The sequence below is a fragment of the Gobius niger genome (genome assembly GCF_951799975.1).
Source record: "Gobius niger genome assembly, chromosome: 11".
Taxonomy (NCBI): Eukaryota; Metazoa; Chordata; class Actinopteri; order Gobiiformes; family Gobiidae; genus Gobius; species Gobius niger.
The window spans coordinates 15,814,625-15,838,546 of record NC_136862.1 but is presented as its reverse complement, the minus strand read 5'-3'; the positions used below and the strand labels follow the sequence as shown (position 1 = coordinate 15,838,546).

The 23,922-nt window shown below is 42.1% G+C and overlaps 1 protein-coding gene across 7 annotated transcripts in view; it reads right to left on the bottom strand.

Annotated features, from left to right (window-relative positions):
- Positions 1-23,922, bottom strand: part of LOC306970262 (RNA-binding protein Musashi homolog 2) — a 269,968-nt gene that overhangs the window by 165,721 nt on the left and 80,325 nt on the right. For all 7 annotated transcript variants that reach the window (XM_079566171.1, XM_079566169.1, XM_079566170.1 and 4 more), the window contains exon 6: positions 18,443-18,535. In XM_079566171.1, coding sequence (XP_079422297.1) covers positions 18,443-18,535 — 93 coding nt within the window. The remainder of the gene's footprint in view (positions 1-18,442; positions 18,536-23,922) is intronic.

Sequence of the window (23,922 nt, the reverse complement as noted above, 5' to 3'; positions counted from 1 at the left end):
TTTTGTCTCCATTTTTGCTGTGTTATTCTTGCATTTTTTGATTGTTTTTTTTCAAGATAATGTGCTTGGTTAAGGAGGGGGTTAAGAGGGGGTTATATTAAAACATCCTAAAAAATCCCAATATAGCAAATGAACATCTATTCCTTCTGCACAAGTGAAAACAAGTTAAAATTCCCTTTTTTTTTAGACTACTGCCTGCACCTTTCCTCCATGCTGGTGTACTGCAGTGATGTGCCCTAACCTTGCCACCACATGGCGACTACTGTACCAACCCTACTGGCGCTCCCGCTGATGAGCTGCTTCCTGTGACAGTCCGTCAGCAGCCCGCCCTGGTAGGAGGCACTGCTCTTTAGCTCTTTTTTTTTTTGCCACGTAAATCTCCCCAAAGTCACTTTCAAAGCCTGTATTTAATAATCAGCAAGTAAGAATAGGGGTCACGGGTCAAGCTGCACGACGGTGGAGCAGCCATCAGCGCTTGATTGGCTCTCACCGGCCGCCGAAACTTAGGTGGATCTGCGATGGAACTGACCATTGCTGATACAACCGGCATCCCTTACTTAACTGCCACTCAGGGAGTAACCTTTTTGGGGGGTAGAGATGCATTTTATTGCTCTGCTATGAAAAGGCATAGCGTTCTAAAGAGTTCGTAGTTTAAAGTGACAGTCTGCAAGTTTTCAAAGTGCGGAGGGATTAAAAGTAAACAATCAAATTCCTCCCCTCTTTGACCAGAAAGCCCTTTTTAGTTTGCAAAATGAGGAGAGCAGAACAGAATTTTCAATAGTTAACGATCAAGCTCCTCCCCCTCCCTCCTGATTGGATCTGAAAGGCTGGTTCACCGGAAAAGCTTGTCTCATTGGTCCACGTGGGAGGATACTAGACTCTGATTAGTTGCTGAGACACGGGAAGGAGGGACTTTACAAAAAATTTGAAATATATGTTATTACTTACTTTACATCAAAATGCAAGACCAGGTGGTTGATTTAACACATTTGTAAAACATGCAGACTTCCAGGCTATCACTTTAATGTTACAACTCTAGGCAGTAATGTTTGCCTGTCAGTGGATACATGTTAAAGTCTGCTTTATGGTTTGTATCTGTAATTCATAACTAACACTCGCATCAGGAACACAAACACAGATGAAGTAAGGTAAAAAAAAAGAACGTACTGAATTCCCCATAGAAATGCATGACGCCTGCCCTTCATCTGAGAATACCACTACTAGAGACCAATCTTTATTAAATCATAAATTGCTGCCACATAAACAAGCATTCTTAACCTTGTTGTGCAAAAGTCAAGTGTCTGCTTCTCGTGTGTACTTGTATGTGAAATGAGCTGCTTTGATTAAGCTGTTGCTTCACTCAACTATAAAAAGAAACTTCAACAACTCTCCACTTACATTAGGAGCAGCTGCAGATGCGTTTTCATAATAAGAAAGACAGCCCTTTTCGGCCTGATTACGCTTCACTATATCACTAGTGTCCTTTGCGGAGCTTAGCCCAGCGCTTGTCAACTTGCATTTGTGCTGTTGGGCCTAATACCGCGGCTCTAAGCCTCTATTAACACGATCCGTCTTGTGATGAATCAGTGTGTACGTTGGGTCAGAACCACGCCCTCCCAAAGATTAGAAGTGACGCCGTAAGCCATGTTCAATCCAATCAGGAGCGACTTTCTTTTTCGCCTGTGGAGCCTTTCGACTTACCGGGTCCTGCTCCTCAAGCCCAATTTGAACCGCAAGTGTTTTCGGAGCACACGTGGTATATACGGGGCTGAGTAATATAGTCGTAGGCTGCTTTCACTGCACCTGATGATATGGAGCCAATAGGGGCATTTGTCAAAAGCAATCAGGTGTGATGGAGGAGAGAGATAGAGCAGGGGACGGAGGGGAGGGGGAACAGCTTGGGCCGTGACAAAATCTCCTCAGAGCATCAGCCGTGTGGAGACAAAGCCCCGAACATGAGCCTACTCCAACGTGAATGTGGCAGAGGAGAGCGGCGCACAAAGGCAGCATTCAAAACACCCCAATATGATATTTAAAACGCCCCTCGATTTTAACCGGCTGCCGCTCAAATGCTTCACTCACAAAATAGCTGAACCTCAAACGTGCAAATTTTCCCGAAATGCCACAAGGTCAGATTTTAATCAAAGGTAAGAGACACTGCGCGCTTCATTCGGGGCTGAACTATGAAGCTATCTCCTTTCTGTTGCTCTTTTCTAAGCCTATAAAGAGGTCCGCAAGGTCAGAAGAAAGGCCAGCCCAATCCCCCTGAGTGGGCCACTTGAATGGAAAAGTCTGAATCTGATTTACAGTTGGGCCAGATGTGCGCGCCCGCCGTCGATGACTGGGCAGACAGCCAGACAGTGGGAGCACAGCGGAGTGTGTCAGGGAGAATACTGCATATAATGAACACACGCCTGGATCGCTGCTGAAATGCTTTATTATTACATGTGTTTATTGACAGAATTAAAGAACACAGAACTTGTTTTTCCCTTTCACTGGAGTCGCCATATTGAGCTGTAAGTAGCGACTATTTCTATCATGGTTTACACATTCAGCGAGCGACTTTGGCTTTTTATGTAAATGGCTTATCGAATCTCTTTTTGCATGTGTTATATCCTCAAAGCAGATGGCAATGTGGCAATTCTCTAAATGATTTCTAATTAAAAGGGGAACATAGGCGCCATAAACTAAATCCCCTTTACTAGTTTTCACAAGCAAAACTAAAGCAACTTGCAAATGCCGCTCTGATGTATAAGGCTTTTTACAGTTAGAAATCTGCAACGAAATGGGATGGGAGTCATGCTGTGTAAATTCCATTTGCTGGCTCAGGCACAAGTGGCAAAACACCATGTGTTAATTTCAACTCTTCAGAGAAACAACTGATTAGGTGAACCTGAAGGGAACATTTACTGATCATAAAGCATCAGATCATCGACTGCAGTCCCATCTGACTTTTCCATACACCTCATAAAACAATGAATCAGTAAATGCTATTGTCTGGGTGCATAATAGATCAGGGAGAGCATTTGGTGTAAAAAACGATGTCAGATCAATGTGAAAGGAAAAAAACCATAGTTGATGAGGAGATTAAGATTGCAAGATAAGGCCAGAGCCAAAGTCGGTGTCCTCTAAATGTGTCTAGTTTTGGGATTACACAGCTCGTATATATAGTTTCAATAAAAATCTTTAAGCCAAAGCACTGTACATATTCCTCAAACAGATGGCCAAAATAACATTTATTTCCCCGGGCCTGTTTGCTTTCTAAACTTACGCAGAACACAAACAGTAGAGCCACGTGGCCACTGTAAGCATGTCATTACGATCAGCGCACACCATCTGCATTATACAGTTGTACTTGGCTTGAATGTGCCAAACGCTCTCCCTCACTTTCTTGTGCAATCCCATTTGTGTGATGACACAGAATGATTAAAGGAGGAAAATGTGTTTCCAAGTGTAGCAACAGTGTCGTAGGTAATCTAATTCTCCCTGTCACCTAATGGCCAAATGAATGTATACGTTTCATTTTAAAGAAATCAAAAGTGTTCACTCTAGCAGTTCAGCAAGAAACATTAAGCAATGAGTACACTTTGATTTTTTATCAGTATTTTTAACAAGAGGGGCAAATGAAGAAATCTTGAATCACTTGAACAGAAAGTCATGATGCAGAGTGTTGACGTGGTCTAAATGTGACACTGAACATATTGACGTCACCTGCAAATGACAAGAAGTATGTGATCAGATTAGATATTTTAGGCTTTAGTGTGACTAACAGAATAGCATCTGTTACAAGCTCTTTGCTGTCGGTTTAACAAAGACACTTATAAATACCTGTCTCTTTAGTTCCCTTAAACCACAAGAGAGAGAAGAAACTGTGCTTTACCTTGAATCCGAGTGACTATTATGCTTAAGCAGGGGTTAATCACTCAAGCGCTATTACAATCTGTATTCAGCTGAGCATTGTCACTCAAAATACATGTACTTCAGGGTGTAATTCAAGTTTAAAAGGCCTGACTGCTTCTTGGTGGCTTTTTACAATGTGTGTTCAGCTGGAAGAGACTGATGCTGGGCTGGCAGTGGGCTTATCAAAAACAAGTTGAGCCAAGGCACCAGGAGGCGAGATGGGGAGAAGGATAAAATCCATGTTTCTGCTCAACTAACCATCAAACCTAATTACCTGTGGATAGGACTTATGGCCCACATGTTGGGTTCAAAGTTTGCCGATCAGGAAGTGGCATGGGAGGGTGCTGTGGCGGATGTATCGGTGTGTGTGTGTGTGTGTGTGTGTGTGTGTGTGTGTGTGTGTGTGTGTGTGTGTGTGTGCGGTTGTCCGTGTGTGTATGTGTGAAAGGCAAGTCAATGTGTCCGTGACCAAGAGATTAGGCTAAAGGGAGACAAGGCTGGGTTCAGAATCTTGGCTGTGTGCCATTAGTTCAATCAAGCAGACTTATTTAGCTTTTAGACAATTCGACCAGAGCCCCAAGATACCAGCCTCAGAAAATAAGCTAAAGATTATTCATGGCATGGCAACGGCGATAGGATCTGTTGTCACTCTGGGCTATTGTATGCATGTCCACTCCCTCCTTTAGACCCAAGTAAAGATTAGGACGCACAAACACACGGACGCAAAACATTAAACGCAAAGGTCACTCAAGCAAAAGGAGGCGCGTGGAAACTGGAGACGCTAATGCACAATGCCACGCATTTTCATAATTCCTCATTTTGAACTGAATGTGTGCACTCCATTACAATAAAACGTGAGGTTGAGCAGAGTGAGGCACAGGTGACATTTTATAAGGTCTGCAATCATAAAATGCATTGTAAATGCCTTTTATGACTTATTTGAGCTTTCATCTTGTTCCTTTGCCGTTATCTTTTGGTTTACTGCTGAAATAATCCAAACGATGCAAAAGTACTGCTGAGACAAAAACTTGTAACCGAAGCTTTTAGTGTGACACGTTATTCTAAGTTTGGAACTGAATAATTGTGTTTATTTCCAATCTTAAAACTGTGGATCAATCTGTGTATTGAATTCATGAAGGAAACCACTGTGGAGGCTTTTGCCAGCCTGTTCTGAAAGCTTGGTTGGTTACTGACATTCAAATCCAAATCTTTTCTTCTGTCAGTCTGCTTACTATATCCCCAAGACAAAATTCGGCCTACAATTTCACAAAATCCGGCAGCCACTTCCATGTTCCCTCACACAGAGACACGCAATTGCTACCTTTCCATTATCTATCAGTGCTTAAAGCCGTCTGCTCTATTAGTTTTGACAGACATAATGGGAAAACACTATTCTGCCCACCATTTTCTGCCCCCATTGCATTAGCATAGCTCCTCGGGAGAGTCAAGGTGAAATTTTGTTCAGGTCAGTAAACTGCGTGAAAATAATTATTCCATGGTGATTTCCCTCTGATATAAATGTCACCTTTTGCATTTCTCCGTAGAAGGTGTATCTTATTAACACTATAGAGTGGGCTTTAAAAGGCGCGACTACAAATAAATGACGTTCTAATTGATTAAAAGTGTGACGCTGCCTTTTCAAATTACATTAAATTAGCATTTCTTTGCGCTTGCATAGTTGTTTTTTTTGTTCCTTAAAAGCTTCCCATAAGATGCTGACAGTGGCACAGGCGACTCAAGTACAAATAGATTATCAAAAGAAGTGTGCTGCCTTTAATCATGACAAAAAAGACCTCTGATGAAAACTGCAACCGGGACATAAATTAAATCTATCAAAAGAAGCAGGTAACAGTGTTTTTAAACACTTGATCAGATTAAATCCTAATTAAGGCGGCTCTATTGTTGTACATACAGATATCAGACTCTTTTCTTTCTTCCTGATCAGGGCTTGATAACATTAAAATGGCACATGCTGTACTGTATTTCTGGGGATTTAGAAAGTGCCCAGTGAAAATGTGTTCCTGCTCATGATGTAAAGATGATAGCTCAAAAAAACAACAACAATAGTGTCAAGTGCCTCTTCAGTGGTAAATCAAAGCACGTTTTGACAGAACGAGGTACAATGGTTATAGAATATGTAAGAGAATAGGAGAAACAACACACTTTGTCAGGACATCACAGAGACAGTCCCAAAGACAGCCAAACATTGAAAAAGTTAAGGGGCGGCTCCAGCTCCAGCTGTGCATACTACCGTCACATCCTTAGCCAAATCCCTTGACTCACATATATACTGTAAGTGGTGGTTGAGTAGATATTCTTCAGAGAAATAAAGCTGTAGACTGAAGATGAATGTAAAGGCATGTGTAAGCCCATGCTGTGTAAATCTATACATTTCTGATTGAAATAAATCACCCATAATTGCGAGCACGTGTGGTAATTGCCTAATATGTAGTGGTCGATGTTACATAATACAGTGGTCAGTCATTACTAAACCAAGCAAGGAGTGCTAATGAAACAAGAACAAGAACCAATTAGTACTTTTTCATTTCTCAAGCTGTGTACAAGGGAGACATTTATAAATGTTTAACACCAATACAAAACTGCTGAATTCATCTTAAGCGTTTGAACAAGAACAGAATGTTTCTTTGAAAAGAGCTGTGCATAGTGAGAAACAAAGACATTTAGAAAAAAAAAAACACAGCTTGTCGCACTCGTATTTGCTGAAACTGTGAAATTACCTCATTTTGTTTGGCCTACTTACGCTGGCCCAGCTAAATATTACTGAATGTAATGAGTCTGTCACTACCCATGTAGCATTTTCAGGCAGCACCCAAACACAACCAAACAACTAATTCTGCACTTTATTGAAGACTGGGGATGACTTTAGGCTTGCTTTGAAAACAAATGTGGGGATTTCTAGATACACAGTGGACGCTAAGTGTTGCAGATAAGTGAAACCTTTGCTTTCATTAGCCTCGCACATCCAGCCACAGCACATTGTGTACATTTCCACCCAAGAACGTTTAGCCGGTGATTTGTCTGAAAAGGTGCTGCGTGGGAGGCACTCAGGAGCTGCTGTAGGTGGCTGGAGAAGTGCATCGGACTTACAGTGTATGCTTCAATCATCGATAAGGCGAATAATCAGCTGTAACTTATTCTACAGACCACACAAAAAATCAATGTGTTCAGAGACTTTTCAGTTTTAGTCTGTTGTACGTTCTTTGCACAGAAAGGTACAGCCACAATACAAGCCTGACAGTAGATTTTCTATGAATACAAATATTATAGGAATAAATACAGAGGTTTGAATTCTTCCTGGACCAAATGTACGGTGTTTTGGAGAATTATCGGCATCAAAAATGGATGTGGCTTTGTGACAGCGGTGGTCTGAGCTCCAGGTGGTGCTCTGACTCATAGTTCGCGCAGGCAAAGGGGGGATCACAAGGTGCTGTTAAGGACACAGTCTGATGAGAATGAGAGAGAAAAAAAGGGGTTATTTGGACGGAAAAAGTGGTTTTGCATTCACTGCTTAAAAGCCCATGAGATCTGAGAAAGAATTTGACACCATCATTTTGTTTCTCATTTGGCTGTGACACTTGGAGACATAAGGTCTGTCACTCAAAGGCCGGTGCGGGCATTCGTGGACTTTGGCTAAAGGGAATATGTCTTGCAGACTTTTGCATTGTGCATGTGACTTCAGTGGTGTGTATTGTGCACAGCATTAGGTTCAGAGCCCCCAAATCATCAAAAAGTTACGCTTGTTATAGTTCCCAAACACTATATTATTATGTTTTTCAAATTGTAAATGAAAAACACCCAACATCACATCAAATTGCTCCACATTTTGAAAGCCTTTTGGATACCATTCTATAATGAATCTTTGAATGATCTATGAAAAAGTTTATTCCAGGACTTGTTAGTCAATCACAGATGAAGGACCGGGGTAATTATAACTCAGTGTGCAATCTAGGGGTTTTGAAATATCCACAATTGCTAAACGTTGTTAGCAATTAAGCTCACATACCTGCCATATTAATCTCCTCATGACGAGTGAGTGTGAAATAACAAATACACAATCACTTTTTGATGCAGCTGAGAGCAAAGGATTGAACAGTAGTACGTTTGCGCTGACAGAGAAGACAATAAACTTTGCGCCAGGTTTGTATGATTCAGGCAAGCCGTGTATTTACAAAGATATGAATGATTTAATTATTAAAACGCAAATTCTCAGCTTGCCAACTGTCTACACTTTTAAGCTCTTGAGAAATGTTGCGTCATGTGCAACCTATTCATGCACACCTTTCAACATGCATATACTAGATCGATACGCGTTTGGAGTAATGAGCGCCTCAATGCTCTCCCTACGGTTTCCCCGGAGGGCAGGAGTGCGGTTTGTGAGGTGCTGGAGGTGCCCCGTCCACCTCCGCACCCGTCTGACACCGAGACTGCTGCAAATTACTCATGACACTTCCTCTGATGACATTTTTCAACTAGTTCCCTGTTGAACGGCACCTCCGCCACCCCCCCCCGCAGTCTTCCAGCCCACCATGGACTCGTCCCGCCACAACACGCGCGCTAATCCCCCCCTCGTCCGTGTCACAATAGCGCCGTGGAGATTGCCGCCTCCAGCCTTCACCTGATTGACCCCTTTTGAGCAGGTGCTAGATCTGATCCAATCACAGTCAATCTTCTTTAAACATTTCATTCTTTAAGCAGAACAGGGGCTCAAAATTCCATCATTCAATGACCCGATCAGTCACCGATAACACAATCAAGCCAATCCCTGCTTATCCCGGGGGAGCCATTTCAGGAGGGACAGGCGGGAGATGAGACTTACAGACCTACAGAAAGGTGTCAATCTCCGCTGATCCACGGCTTTCTTTTGTGAGCCCCGCATACCCCGCTGCGCATTTTGATTTATTTTTTTTACGCGGGAGATGCCGAGAACGAGTCGACAGATGTACTTAAGTAAAGGTCTGACCAGGGCGTGAAATTCTGCAATCCCCGCTAAAAACACTAGCATTAACACAAGTACAGTGCGCTCCGGTTTAACAGCTTTAAAAAAATGGCGTGAAGTGAATGCCGCCCATTCTTCAGCAGCCATTTAAAAGCTATTGGAAAGGCTGCTGGACCACTGGGCAAATAAAGGTCAAGGGGGATATGAAATAGTTTGTCTAACTGGCCCATACCCCCCCCATGCATGCCCACAGCAGCCCAGACGCTTTTCACATTCATAGCCAATTCATTTATATCGCTGTGCCCTTCTCGCGGCTAGTCTCACTCACTAACTACAAGTGACTGCAATGAGATTGAAGCCCCCGGCGAAATCTCCACTGCAAGGCACATGCTCCATCATTGCTGCTCTGATCACTCCTTCTAATCACTGGGACCACACTATATCCCCAGCTGATTGGGCGAGGCGCAGCCCACAAAAAAAAAAAAAAAAACAATCACAGAATGTCAAAAAATGATGGACACCCAAACGTGGGCCAGTACTGGTCACTGTGAGCGACCAATGTAAATGGCATGCAAATGTGCACCTGCACCAGCCGAGGAAGTGGAACGAGCGTCTGTGGCCTTTTGATTAGCTTCCTTTGCCTCCTATCCAGTGTATTTTTTATGCATTAATCATTGCTAGCAATCTTGCCAGCGAATGGACATTTAACGGTTTTGTATTTGGCTGTAGTCTTTGGAGCGGCTCCCATAACCTCAGTAAAAGTTTGAAAGGCATCTACTGTGCACCTTTGGGGTTTGGTAAAAGCTCTGTTAATGTAAGCACCGCAGCGCACTGTGGCCCTGTGTAAAATGTAATTCAACTATAAAACAGATCGCAATCAATAATAATGCCAGGGAGATTATTGACCATTTTAATCCATATCTGTGCATATTGACCTTAAAAAAGGTTGGTACTAAAGCAGTGGGAGGTCACATTAAGTCCGACTTGTGGGCTGGAGGAGAAACGATCCCAAGCATTACACTTGACAGTTGCACTTTATTATTTTACCACACACTGTTAACTGTGTGAATGTTGCAATTTTCTGTTTTAAGATTTCAGGAATATGAAACTAAAAACAGTAATTTGCAGGCACCCCTACCGTAAATAAACTGCAGTTTTCTGAAATAAAATATTATTTTCTGGCTAGGGTGTCTTGAAATGACCAAATTACAACAAACCTCAAATTCATCCAAAATAAAAAGGGCAACTTTTCATTAGTGAGGGGGTGGCACTGAGCTACTTTAAAACTCCAGCTGGGCCGGAAACAACTCCCACTAGACTCTTACAAAAACAACAATAATTGTAAGGCTTTCAAAACCATGTTGGGCCCCCTTCTACTGCATGTCATCTCTCCTAATGTTAACATGACCATGAGTCCAAAGCCACTTTACAGGCATATGTTATAGAGAGAGCAACCCTATTTTTACAATGTGACTTTGAGAATTCTTTGAATCTTGTTCAGCGTCTACTTAGAACAATATTACATTTTCTAACCAGCAAAGTTTAGGATATTGATAAAGATATGTTTGAGCTTATTTCCAAACACGTACAAAATGTATCAAAAAGACCACTTTAATAACAGTTTTCAAAGTGCTACTCAAAGAAGGAATTCAATTCATATTCAATCCAAATGTTTGTGTTTTCATGAAGTCGCCTAATATTTAATTTTTCCATTTTAAAGCAGAACTAAGTAACTCATGCCCCTACAGGCCGTAAGCGCCACTACAGGTGTCGTAGCATGTTGCGTTTTTTCACTCATCAATTGTCCGTGAGAGTAAATACTACGCTGACAGAAAAGACAAAGAGAGGGATATTGGACATTCAATGACACAATGGATGTATTTTTTTTTCTCTCAAACTTGGCTGTAAGCACTGTTAAAGTGGTGGTATCCCGCAGTTAGCTTTGCCCGCTAGCCTGTTGGCTTCTTCTTTGTGATTCTATTAGTGTGTATTGGTGAGTCCTACCCGGTGGCAGCGAAGTTGCAATTGTGGTTTTCTGGCACCAGGGGGAGATGAAAGACCCCCCAATCATCCCTTTAACACTTGTATTACCCCCAGAGGGACTACAAAAAGGATTTAATAAAGTTACTTAGTACTGCTTTAAGTATAGGTCAGTGCAAACAAGGATTCAGCCGACTTACATACATACTGCTTTGTTCACACTGACAAATTATTTGATGCAAAAATCTGATATTTTTCTCCACATCGGGTCATTTGGTTGGCTTAGCATTAAACATAACAGATTTTACAATTCATTGCCGTGATTATCTTAATTGTCATAATGGTTGCTTTTTTTGTAGCACACTGAAAAAAAACCTGGCATTGTGATAGGTTTGTGCACTTTGGCAGATATGCAAAATGAATTCAGTCACTCTTTACAGACAGTCGCACACAGTTATTTTTGTGCCATTTACAAAATCTAAGGGTGTGCAAAATGTCAGCCGTGGCATTAGATTACCACAGCCCCAGAACAAATTTCATGCACTAAGCAAGGAATCTTCTTCTTTTTTTTTCCTCCATTCTTTCGCGCCTTACACTACATACTTTCCCTTTTCTTTCAGTGACGCATCGCAGCAAAAAGCCTAAAAAAAGGATCCAGGTGCAGGTGTCCAAAAATGTAACAGAAGAAAGTGCATCCTTAGCCCAAGGTTGGTCTTTTTCTGTTGTGACAAGATCTCTTCCCATCAAGTCAGACCCACAGCTTGTCTTCAGGTGTGTTTCAGATGTATCATCACTTTTTTTCAACCACGTCTCTAAAATCAGTGTTTCACAAGCAAGGGGTACACAAGCTCTTAGCATGGGCTACTTGAAATTATTCTAAAAGAAATTCAATGAAAAAAGAAAAAAGGTTTACTGACAGACGCTTGATCTGTAGTGGCCCAGTCAATGACCCCTATATCCCTTCTCAACCCAGTTGCAGTGAACTGGTTAAGCCTCTGTCTGTCCATCATCCCATTCACTTATACCTATAGGATTTGGTGCTCAACCAGTGAAGCATGAGAACCAGGACAAGTGCAACATAAAGGGACAATTGTGGTGACTCTCCCGACATGGAGGCGGCGGGGCTGCGAGTCAACCAATGAGCAGGAGACCAGACGATGTGCCGAGTTGTTTTAGCTCAGCCAAATAAGGCCAGTATGAGAGGCACTCAAAGCCGATTACAATAAACCAATGAGGAAGCATTAGCCATCCCAGCTAATTATGCCCTTAAGTGTGGGGAGAGTGCTGTTCGTGCCTGGGCAGGGCTCTCTATGTACGTCACATCCAAATTTATAAGGTGTCATCACACCAATGGCCGTCTTTAATGAAGTGTTCGCCTCAGTGGAATCGCTCATTGTCCTAGGTGTTTTGATAACAGGTGTTTCATTTATTGGAAAACAAAAGGCCAGTTTGTGCCAATATATGAGGGGAAAGAAATGAACATGCAACTCCTCCCAGGCTGCTCGCACGTTTAATGAAGCAGTGTCAGGGCAAGAAGGAAATTATCAAGTCATTTCACCCCATTTATTTTTATCTGTCAGGAAAAAGTCTAACGCTTTTGCAGGCACAATATGTTTAACCTCACATTCACAGTGTGAAAGGATATGCATAGCTGTCGGCGCCGTAGGTTATACTGAAGGCAGCGAAACCCTTAGGCCATTGTTGCAATTTTAACCCCTGACCTCAGTGTCACCAAAAGAATCAAAGATCTAAAACCGAGCAACTGCAAGGATAATAACATAATAGAATCACGTAAGTGCTTTCACCTTTGCGCTGATCTTTAGCCGCGATTCTGTCTTCAAAAACATGACCCAAAAGAGGCTAGGAAGAACCCATTCATAAACGCATTAAAAATGATCGTAAGCGCAACAAGATTATGTGACCGAAAAGGAAACTGGACTATCAATGTTGTCTGTGCCCACATCTGAGGACAGCCACTGACCTCTAGAGGGGACGATTGTCGTCTCTTACCACTTACCAAGTGTGGAAAAAGCACACAATGACACAAACAGCACACTGATTAATTTGACTTTATTGCAGGGACTGAAATAGCGGCAGAGTCCGGTTAAGAGTCCTTGAATATAAAGGGAAGCCAGGCAAAGCTGATAAGATTGTCTCATCTGGCTCACAGGGGCTAAGGTGCGCTGTGCTGCCCGCGAGGAGGAGGAAAGCACCGAAATGGATGGCAGGATGTGGCTACTATTAGGCAGGTAATGGAATCTATCTGAGGTGCATTAGAATGAGTCAAACACAACCACACTTCAATTCTATTCAAATGGCTGTCCGTATCCGAGGAAATGCACCTCAGCTGTGTACTGTGGAGGTGACAAAAAAGCGTCTCTAGTGGTGCCAGGCTCGGGCATGCCACTCTGTTCTAATGGTGACGGCCGCCCGAGTGCCAGTGAGACTGATGTGCATGAGAGCTGTCAGCCTCTCACTGTAATAAATGCCACTTCTTCCTCCGCTCCCTCCGACAGAGCAGCGATAGGGGGCTGTGGTGGGGAGGAGGAAGAGGAGGGGGGGGGGGGTTACACACAAGAACCTGTGACCCAATTGTGGCCACACCAGCTGTTTCCCCTCCACTGCCTCGCGACCACTGCCTTCTCTGTGGACCACATCTTGCTAATTGGCCTCCGCTGCCTGCTGAATGCACACCCACACTTACACACCCAACAGGCTAATACAGAGAAGTGGCCAATAGAAGGCGTTTACTGGGGCTTGCAGCTGTAATGCTGTATGATGGATGCTGGGCCTGCTGCACACAAACGCAGATTACCATTGGGGCTTCATCCATCTTTAAAAACAATAACAGCGGCAAAATGTATCACTTCTTTAAGTCATGTATCGGATATCGGTTGCTGGTCAAAATTAAGTAGTGTTGAGTAATGTCTTTTCAAATCAAAAAAGGAAGAGTGAAAAGTAGGGATGTCGCGATTCAAAATTTTTAAGTCACGAATTTTGCGATTTTACGATTATTCACGATGATCGAGATTAAAGGGACTATACGGAGTTTACAAATGTTAAAATCATGTATTTTCCTCCCCCTACCAGCAATGTCCTAAGGTGTAGAATGAGCCCAGACCTTTTCATCACAACTGCCTCTAAAACCCTGCACTGTCATTCAAAAAGTTGTTACTTCGGGTCCGAATTGCCGTCATGCACGAGCTTAATATAGAAAGTGCGGTTACACGTATGACCTGAGGTGGCAGTAGTGAGTATAAAATGGCCAACTTGCATCTTGTCCCTTTAAGGGAGAAAATACAGAGAATTTCCAAAATCTTTTACAGTCCTGTCTAAATGTTCACAAATAAGAAACCAGACATTATATGTACATTTTGATATTAATGTAAGGGTTGTTTTGATTGAAAACTTATCGAACATTTAGCATTTAGCCATTTTACCAGTGAGAGCGCACAAATACGCGTATGAGACATGTCCAGAAAAACCCTATGTAAAGCCGATGCATTATTATTAATTTATAATCGCGATAATTGTAAAACCGGTTAATCTTGACATCCCCAGAGAAAAGCGATAACTTGATAAAGATTATCCAGTCACGAAGAGTCAGCCACTAGAGATCTCTTTATGCCAGTGCCAAGCCCATATGCAGCATCATTGGCATCACTCATTAAACTGTTCAAACATCACTGCTTACAATGGATTTTCGGGCTTGCTGCGGTTAGCTATGTTTTTGTGGCTATCATCTTGTGGGTGTGATTAGTGAAATCATTCTGCTCAAAGGTCCACATTTGTGTCCATTCACCCTAAATATCCCCACTGAGCTGCTGTGTTTTCATGAAGCAATATTCCGCAGCCTTTCTTGTTAATTTTCGGTTTCTTGTTGCCCGCGAGGTGCCGGCTTTGATTTGCTGCCGAGAATCCTCCAATCAAAGTATATTAGGCGAGCCTCTTCTGGTCTTGACGAATGCTGAACTGCGTGGCTAAAAGCTTGAGCGTGTCATAATTTCCTTGACAATGCGGGCCCTGTGATGTGGCATATATTGACAAGGCTCTGAGCGGTCGTGCTAGCCTCTCCACCACCACGCTGGCTAACGTCCTCCTGCCTCGCCAAAGACAGAGGCAAAGACTGTTGACGGACTGACAAGACTGACAGTGAGATCCTTTGGAGAAGAAACTGAATTAATTGGTTCTCGCTCCCGCGGCTGAGTCCTGAAGGCTGTGCGCGTGTGTATGCGGCAGTAATGGTAGGTTGCGCTGACAGGAAGGTTATTTAATAAATCCTGGAATGTGTAAAAGCGGCAACGAAAGGGACAAACACATGCAGAAGACTGTAAATGACGCCCGGCTTCTTGTCTTATGTCATTGCCCACCACCAGTGTCTGCACTCGTTTCCCCCGCGCACCGCTAGACACTTAAACCCGCTCACACCTAATCATGCTCCCACATAAATGCACTTAATCGCTGACACGCTGGAGCATGGCGCGAGCCGTACCTCAGACACATCCGAGCATGCACAAGTAGGCTATAAAAGCACACACAGAAAACGCGCGCGGGATCACGGCTCAATCAGCCTGATTTGTTTGTTTCCTCCTAAGCATTTGAGGATTCCTTGAGGAGGGCGAAAAAACTTTGTATAATCAAGTCAATTATGTCATTCAATCAAGTCGCAAAATCATCTCAAGCCCTTGCTCAGATCCAGTGATTGCGAAGTTGTTGGGAATATTTTCGTGCTGAGGTCTATTGTGCAAATAAGCCATCTTTCTAAAAAATGGGGAACAGCCGACCGGGCCGATGGCGGGGTCCTCTCAGTGCCACTTGTGCCGGGAAAAAAAATACCAAGCAAAGCCTCCTTCACCTTGCTAGGCTTCCAGTGAAAGAAATGACACAGGGGTTTAAAAAGCTAGTTACATATTGTCTCTGCCTCTAAAAAAAAAAAAAACACCACATTTTCGATTAATTTATAACGGCTCTTTTGTCTCCTTCAGGACACGGTGCATTATGTGCCCGTGAAAATCCATCCGGAGTGAAATTGTTTAAACTCAAGGTCAAGTGCTGCTGTTAGAGGACTGCATCAGCCGAAGGTGACCTTGACTGATGTGCAATATGACATGAGGGAAATGGATCTGGGCTCAGCGTGGGCAAATTATCTGTGAAACGCTGCCACTCTATTAAAGGCTGTTTGTGTGTGTGTGTGTGTGTGTGCGCGCGCGCGGGCTCGGCGGGTGTGTGTCATATGCATGTCCTTGTAGGGGATAGCGGGGAGGCGGGGGGTAGTGTGGGGAGATGATCGTGGCTCTCAGTTGGGGGTATTGCACATGAGAAGCAGCGGTGGCACACAGGAACAAATAATGATGCTAAATGTGCTGCACGGTTCAACTTCAATCAAGTTGCCGGATGCTCTTTTACACGTGGGCAGGACTCAATATCCTGACACATTGATTTGTAAGAATAAATCTATATTGAAATCAATGTATAGCATATGCTTTTCATGCAGTACCGCGTGACCAAGCTAAAAATTAGCTTATCGGAATACATGGAAAGTACCATGATACCCACTGGTACAACTAATGTCCAACTAGAGCCAAATGCAAATAATGTTTGTCTACTACCCTTCATGGCAGCATGTTTTGGGGTTTTTTGGTCTTGTCCTACTTTTTGTCCAATTGTAACTGGAGCAGATTAATCACAATATCCTTTCCCTTATGTTAACAAGGCGATGATATTTCATCTTGCTTAATTGTCATAGTGAAGATTTGTCGAAAACGGTCGACGACATGGACCAGGCAACAACAGCGCCAACAATTCAGTTGAGCCTGGGGCTGTTTTCCCACTGCCAATTTCCAGGTGTGATATCATATGCACCCGGCAACTATACAAGGAGACGGATGGAAATGTCACTGCTGCACCCGCGGGCGCATGTACCGTGACAAATTATGAACCGTGATCAGTCAATGCAGCTTGTCAATGACCTATGTTTGTAAATAAAGCTTTAACATCCTTGTCGGACACATGGCAACTTGAACGCCAAGAAGATTCAGCAGCTTGGCAAAGAGGCAAAAAAACAAGACTGAATATAGTAAAGTCACATATTGAAGACGTTATTCACATTTGAAGCTGGTTATTCCATTTTGAGACCAATTTCTTGTCGATCACAGTGATACGAAATATTTACACTTACTGTGTATCACAGTCTACAGTGAATATTAGGGTTTGGGCAATACACCTTTGTCACAATAGAAGATCACAGTTAGGGGTGGGCCATATTGTGTCGCATATTATTATCGCGATATTATTTTTTTTAAATCGTTGTATTTTTCATATCCTGGACACAGTATCATTTATGTTACGCTCAGCTCCATCAGAGCAGCATAAACACTGACTGTAAAACACCGGGACAGGTGCTTAAAAGGTCAAATGAAATGAAGGACGTAAACTGCTTGAGTAGATCATATTTATGTACGAGGAAGCTAGTGTGCCTTTAAAAATAATAATAATAAAGTATCACTGAATTAATCTTTCCAATAGGCGCAAGGCTGGGATTTTGAAGAAATTTGTCCATTGTCAATTATATCGTCAAAAATATCGTTATCGTGATATTTCTTTTTTATATCGTGATGTAGATTTTTGGCCATATCGCCCTGCCCTAATCACAATACAATACAATTTTACACTGCATATAATGAACAAGGAAAGCAAAGGCTGAGTTTCCAAAAATCAAATCATTTCAATCGGACAATGTAGTGTTTGAAAAAGTGGTTGGATGTAATTTGGGCTGACAGCCCTCTGACAATTCTAGATCACTTTGGATCCACTGTTGACTGTGAGAGTAGGGGAGCTCTGCGGTCCCATTAATATGCATGATGTCATTAGTGTATCGCTGTTTCCCAACAAAACAATAAGACAAAAAATGTATCAAAAAACGTCACAAAATGATATATTGGCCCAGCCCTGCTACATAATTGTTTTTAGAGTATTTGTGAAAACACACCTACACGCAGGACTAATGCTCAATTATTGCACTTGCACCAGCATTGTGATTTATTCAATTATCGGGATATCAAATGAAGTTAAAACTCTATTATACAAAGAAGTCCCTTTTTCCAAATAGCAACAAAAACAGTGTGTTGTCCCTATTCAAGATGCAATGATGCCAAATAACAATTTTTGAAAACAGTGTCTTGTTGAGGTCCTATGGAGAAAATTGCAATAACCACAAAGCACTCACAGTTTCCAAAGTGTCCTTACTTAAGCTGCTAAAACAAGTTTTCTTGCTGCATATGCCCACATCTTGCGAAAAACCCGAGCTAAGGTTTTTGACTCTGGGGTGACTCAGCGCCTCTCATTTTTCACTGACCTTGTGATGTCACAGAGCAGTTCCTGCCTCACACATCCACATCTGCTCAACGCTCACTTTTGGCACTTGGCAAATGCATGCCAGGGCCAGATCCGCACCGGTTCAGATCGCAAGTCAAGCCACACTCGAGAAACCCCACAGTCAACCATAAAGCCCTAACCCGAGGGCTAGTGGAAATGACAGCACATACGACAACAAGGGGCTTTGAACAGAAGAATGAGGCCAAACTAAAAAGAAAACAGAAGCCTTACCTTTCCAAACTGTTCAAAATACTGCTTCACGTCTTCCACTACTGTGTTTGCTGACAACCCGCCCACAAATATTTTCTTTGTTCTTGTGACCATCTGCAAAGAAAAAAGCCAAAGATTAGAAATACATTACATTAATTGTGTTATTCATATTTATACACTATTACTATAGGAATAAAAATAGAAAGAGTGAAAAAGGTCTTGACCAACATCTGAACATGCCTCTCCAGGTCTAAAATTCACAACGCAGTACGGCCGCCAGCAAAAAAAGGGGCTCAACGACACCAGCGTCTGTTCTTTTGTGCGCGCTACTACTGCTATTGCCACTAGCAAAACAAACTTTAGCATGTTGTTCGAAGGCAGTCACATCGCACCTTTCACGGCGGAAAACGAAAAATGGAGCAAGAAATACAACATGCAGTGAGCAGGCTTTGGGAATTTACAGAAAGAACCATCGAAACTGTAAGAGGGTAAGTCTTGTGTTCTTTTGATTATGTTTTTATTATAATTATGCTACACCCTTTCAAAACGTGATGCAACATTTCAGAGGTGGACAGAGGAAAGAGAATGAAGCGAAAAGATATGCTACTGCTTGACACAGTCTGACACAGCTCAGTCAAAGTTCCCAAAGTGTTTAGTTTTAGTAACAAACAAGGTCAAGTCTGAGCGCTTCAGCAGAGGAAAAAATAAAAAATAAAATCACAGCTACAAGGAGCAGCGCCGTGAATTTCCCTCACAATGACATTTCAAATGGAAACACTAATGAAAACAGACTGTGGCAGGATTTAAGACCTCCATTTCATCCTTTAAACTTTCTGTTTATCTTCTTGCCGAACTCAAAAAACAACAACAGAAATAATTTATGGACTTTCAAAAAACAATTAATGAGAGCTGGAAGATGGAATCAGAGTGCATTAAAGCCTCATTTAGCTTCAAACAGCTCGAATATTAAGGATTATTACCCACGGCATCAAAAAGGGCACAACATCTGCTGCCGAGAGAACGCGCTAAATTTAGGAGGACGTTTTGGCGCAGAAATATGGCGATACGTATAGATGAGCAAGGACTGTTTCTTGAGGAAGATCACATATGTCTAAGGAAGTGAAGCGTGACAACTACATGACAAATGCAGTTCTATTCTGCCACACAGTGGAGTAATATAGGGTATTAGTCAGCAGTTTTGCAAGTGTAAAAGGACATCTAACTTTAACTGTGACCAACCATTCGAAGGTCAGACCTTAAATGGCCTACATTTTGTGTCGCCCAGTGATTTATGGTTCATGACTAACAGCAGTCAGCAAACATTACCACAAATATATTTACACAAAAGGAATATTCATATAATCGGGGCCATAACTCTAAGTATAACAGTTACTGTATACAACTATGACATACAATATTTTTGTTGCGTCAAAGTAACTAACAAGTAATTATTTAAGCTAAGAGTGTGGATATTAGATATAAGTGAAAGCAAGTTCCACCTTGTAATGCAGATTATTTAGGCAAACTATCAAAGATAGGTAGGCAATTTGTCATTACACTAGGTTAATGTAAATAAGAATCTGAAATAAAACAACAAACAAATGATTAGGCCAATAAATCCAGTTTCCAGATCAGAAGATGTTCAAGAACGGAAGAAGCGTCTTGGATGAGGTGGATGAGACTTAAAGCAGAACTAACTAACTCATGTCCCTAGAGGCCATAAGCACCACTGCAGGTGTCGTAGCATGTTGTGTTTTTTTTACTCATTAATTGTCCGTGAGAGTAAATACTACGCTGAGAGAAAAGACAAAGGAGAGAGGGATATTGTATATTGTGCCACAACTCAATGACACAATGGAGATAACCTTTGTCACTCAAACTTGGCTGTAAACACAGCTAAAGTGGCGCTAGCCTGCAGTTAGCTTTGCCCGTTAGCCTGTTAGCTTCTTCTTTGTGATTCTATTAGTGTGTATTTGGCCTCCAGGTCGGAGAAGGGACTATTTGGGACTATGAAAATGATTTATTACGGTAAACAAGTTACTTAGTACTGCTTTAAATTGTAATAATTAAATTTAATTATTCAATTATTGAAGGGGTAAACAAGTTTCAATGTAAAGTCCATTAGAGCAAGGGACTTTCGGAGCTCGCCCCCATTTCCTTAGGGCTTCAGGACGAAGGATTCTATTATCAGTCTATGATCCAAACCAACCTTAGCAGAAAACATTTTGAATTACTATTAAAAAAAAAGTTTAAAACACAGCTATGACCTATGTGATGGCACCAAATGTACCATGAACAAAAGCCTTTACTCCCATAATGTAGCAAACAGATTTATCACGCCACACTGTTACTGTGTGCTGAGCTTGTTTTTGCAAAAGCAAAATGAAGCTCCAGCAAAGTCACGTCTTCTCTGCCGTAGAATCAAACTAATTACGGGGGCCGGATAAACATAGTGTGAAATGCACAAAGCAAACAATCAGGAGGAGTCTACCTTGATCAAAACGCTGACCCAAACACTTTCGTCTCTGAACGAGGTTACAGGAGAAAAAAGCGGCAACATTGAGCGGGCGCTGGAGTAACCATCTGTCAAGTGCTTTCCAGGTGCAGGCAGTCTCTGAGGCTGCAGACTCGCATATGCACACAGCTTCCCACACACAGCCGCGCGCCCATCTCCACAACACGCTGCCTTTGTCTTGTCTTCCTTATTTTTTCAGTTTGAGACAAAATTAAGTCTTAAATGTTACAACTCCATCAAATCTAATATATCTTGTAAATTAGGATAAAGAACATTACCTTAAGGTCCAAATCTTACACTGAACCCAGACACATGGGGTACACAGGTTTATTTAGGTCAGCTTCACGAATGTAAGGCTGTGGAAAATTAAAGTCTTCTTAAGTGGACAAATTCCATTGAATCAACACGCAAATCACTTCACACTAGTCATCAATGAGATCCGAAGCGGTACCAGTCCACTATGGGCTGGAGAAGGGGAACAACCATGATATATTTGACACATTAAACAGTGGTACATAAACAATCTTCCACAGCAAATACACACTTCAATGGCATGTTTGTGAATGACTGTATTTTAATATGTTAGATAATGATAGGAGGGTTACACTGTTTGTGTGGTAGACTATCTGCTGCCCTCTCCCGCCTCCCCTCGCTCTGCCTCATCCCTACACCATGCCTCTGGCCTCAGGGGTTATCAGGCTGTGGATGCTGCCGGCAGCAGACCTCGAGCCAGACAGCTGCTGATAAACGGCCTGTGTGGTATTTATCAAAATCACTCACTTTTATCAATGACAAATATAAATAAGTAAATCAAAATAAACAAGTCGGTGTTCCTCTTTGCTTGTGTCTGAGCGTGGCTTGTCCGGTTTTTCCCTTCTGGGGTCGCCCACTCCCTGAGCAGTTTAAGGTCTTATTTTATCAAGCTGCAAACAGTCGAGTTTCGGCCTTTATATACTTGGCAGCTCAATGGCTGATGAGATTTGGTGATTCCTGGTACAACACGATACATTTTCTCACCTACCTGACAAACAAGACGTTAAGCCTCATAGGTCTATACCGCATTTCCCGTCAGACTAAATGCTTCCTGCTATTGTTTGGAATATAAGCTAAAGATTGTCTCATCCATCTCTGTGTTTCGAAGCGTTTGGACAAACACACACCCGGATCGATAACTCCCTACTGATAATTATGACGACACGGGCCGTGTTAACATGCAGCGACGTGCATTTCCATCAAGCAGACTGGACGCAATGATGTGTGTCGAATCATTTGACACACACCATTTTAGATAGAAATTGATGCATATTCGTGTTAACCGAATACAACACTATGAGGGAACAGCTTTAGAGCGGCAGTAAAAGTTCTGTCCGTTTGCGTCTTTCTGATGTTCAACCAAGACTTCAGTCTTGATTTGCAGAAATGGACCAGTTTTCAACCCAGTTCGTCACTATAACCCAATTTCTCCAACATATGGTTATTTTTACACAGCCCGAAGAGACCGTGTGCCGTGCATGTCTGCTCGGGAAATGAATGTGTTTCTAATTTCTTGAGTGTGACTGAGGCTACAACAATTACCACTCAAGTGCATTAGCATGGTAATAGAAGGCAGGCTGGAGATATTACACAACAACGAAAAATGCAAAAAGCTTCGCCCGTTAGCGGCTTTTAACAAAGACAGACGGAGAGAAATGACAAAGCATCTTGTCGGCTGAAGGAAGAAAACAGCCATTTTATGACGTCCGCCACTTAAGCAACGCAACATGGCTCCAAACCATTCGGTCCAGAGGAGTGAGAAGAGGCTAGTTGTGTAACACTGGACATACTGACATAATGAAGGTATCTGCAAAACTATGGTTGGAGTGGTTCAATCTGTGATACTTGGGCTTCTTCAGGGTCATCTGCAAACATGTCAATTAAATTTAGGGATCCTTTAATTTATGCTTTAGTGTGAAAAACATGAAGCTGATTGCTGTGTTGCTTTCACCTTTTTTTTCCTATTTCTCCATATCTACTGCGACTTCATCCAAACAACACTTTATGACTAGTGCCACGCAGCCCAGTATAATAAGTCGATTTAAACACACATAATATTCATATCCATCTGGAGTTTGACAGTGTCTGACAAAAACCTGATTAGTACAACACCCAGCCAAATCTGCATGACATGTGGCCTCATTAATATGCAGGCTGGGCTATTTACAGTCAAGTGTTCGTCGCTACATTTGATGACATGTTGTTTTGTGATGTGACATATCAAACTGTGCATTCATTCAAAGATCTACTTATCCTGCCAGTGTAGTGTGGCCTGTCCAAGTAAACAAGAGGGAATTAGCATGTTTGGACCTCAAGGGGACAGTTGTGCCCTAAAATTTTGACAGGTCGACTCCGAAATTAGAAGTACTTTGTGATTTGAGAAAAGTATGCTTTTGAGTTTGCCGTGTTACTAAGAGCTTGTGCCAGGAATTGTAAAATAAAACTCTATTGTGTCTATTGTTTTATTTCTGTAGTGTGTGGCACAATAGACAGAGCATTTACCCGACCAAGAAGTAAAAAATATAGATCTAGATATTAAAAATATAGAAGCTTTCTTCCTTTAGACAGAGGTTACCACCACATAATGCAGATGTTTCTGATGATTCTACTGTAACCTGGTTAAAATTCACAAACCCCAAAGTTCAGCTTCTAGTTTTCAATAACACCCTTCAACTTCTCTTTCCCTCACTACACATACACATCATCACAGAGAATTTACCAAGTAACACATTAACTAGCAACACATGCCTCATTCAACCTCATTAATTTTTCATTGGAACAGACTAATATCTACCATCAGACAAATGTTAGAAAATCTCTTGCTGAAACAGCACACCAGATCCGTGCAAAACACACACAGTGGCGCTGGAGGCCAGCACTTCTTAGTCATGTCACATTCATAATTATCAGAGTCACTAAACTGCAGGCTGTTTCACTTTGATGGCTCCAACTT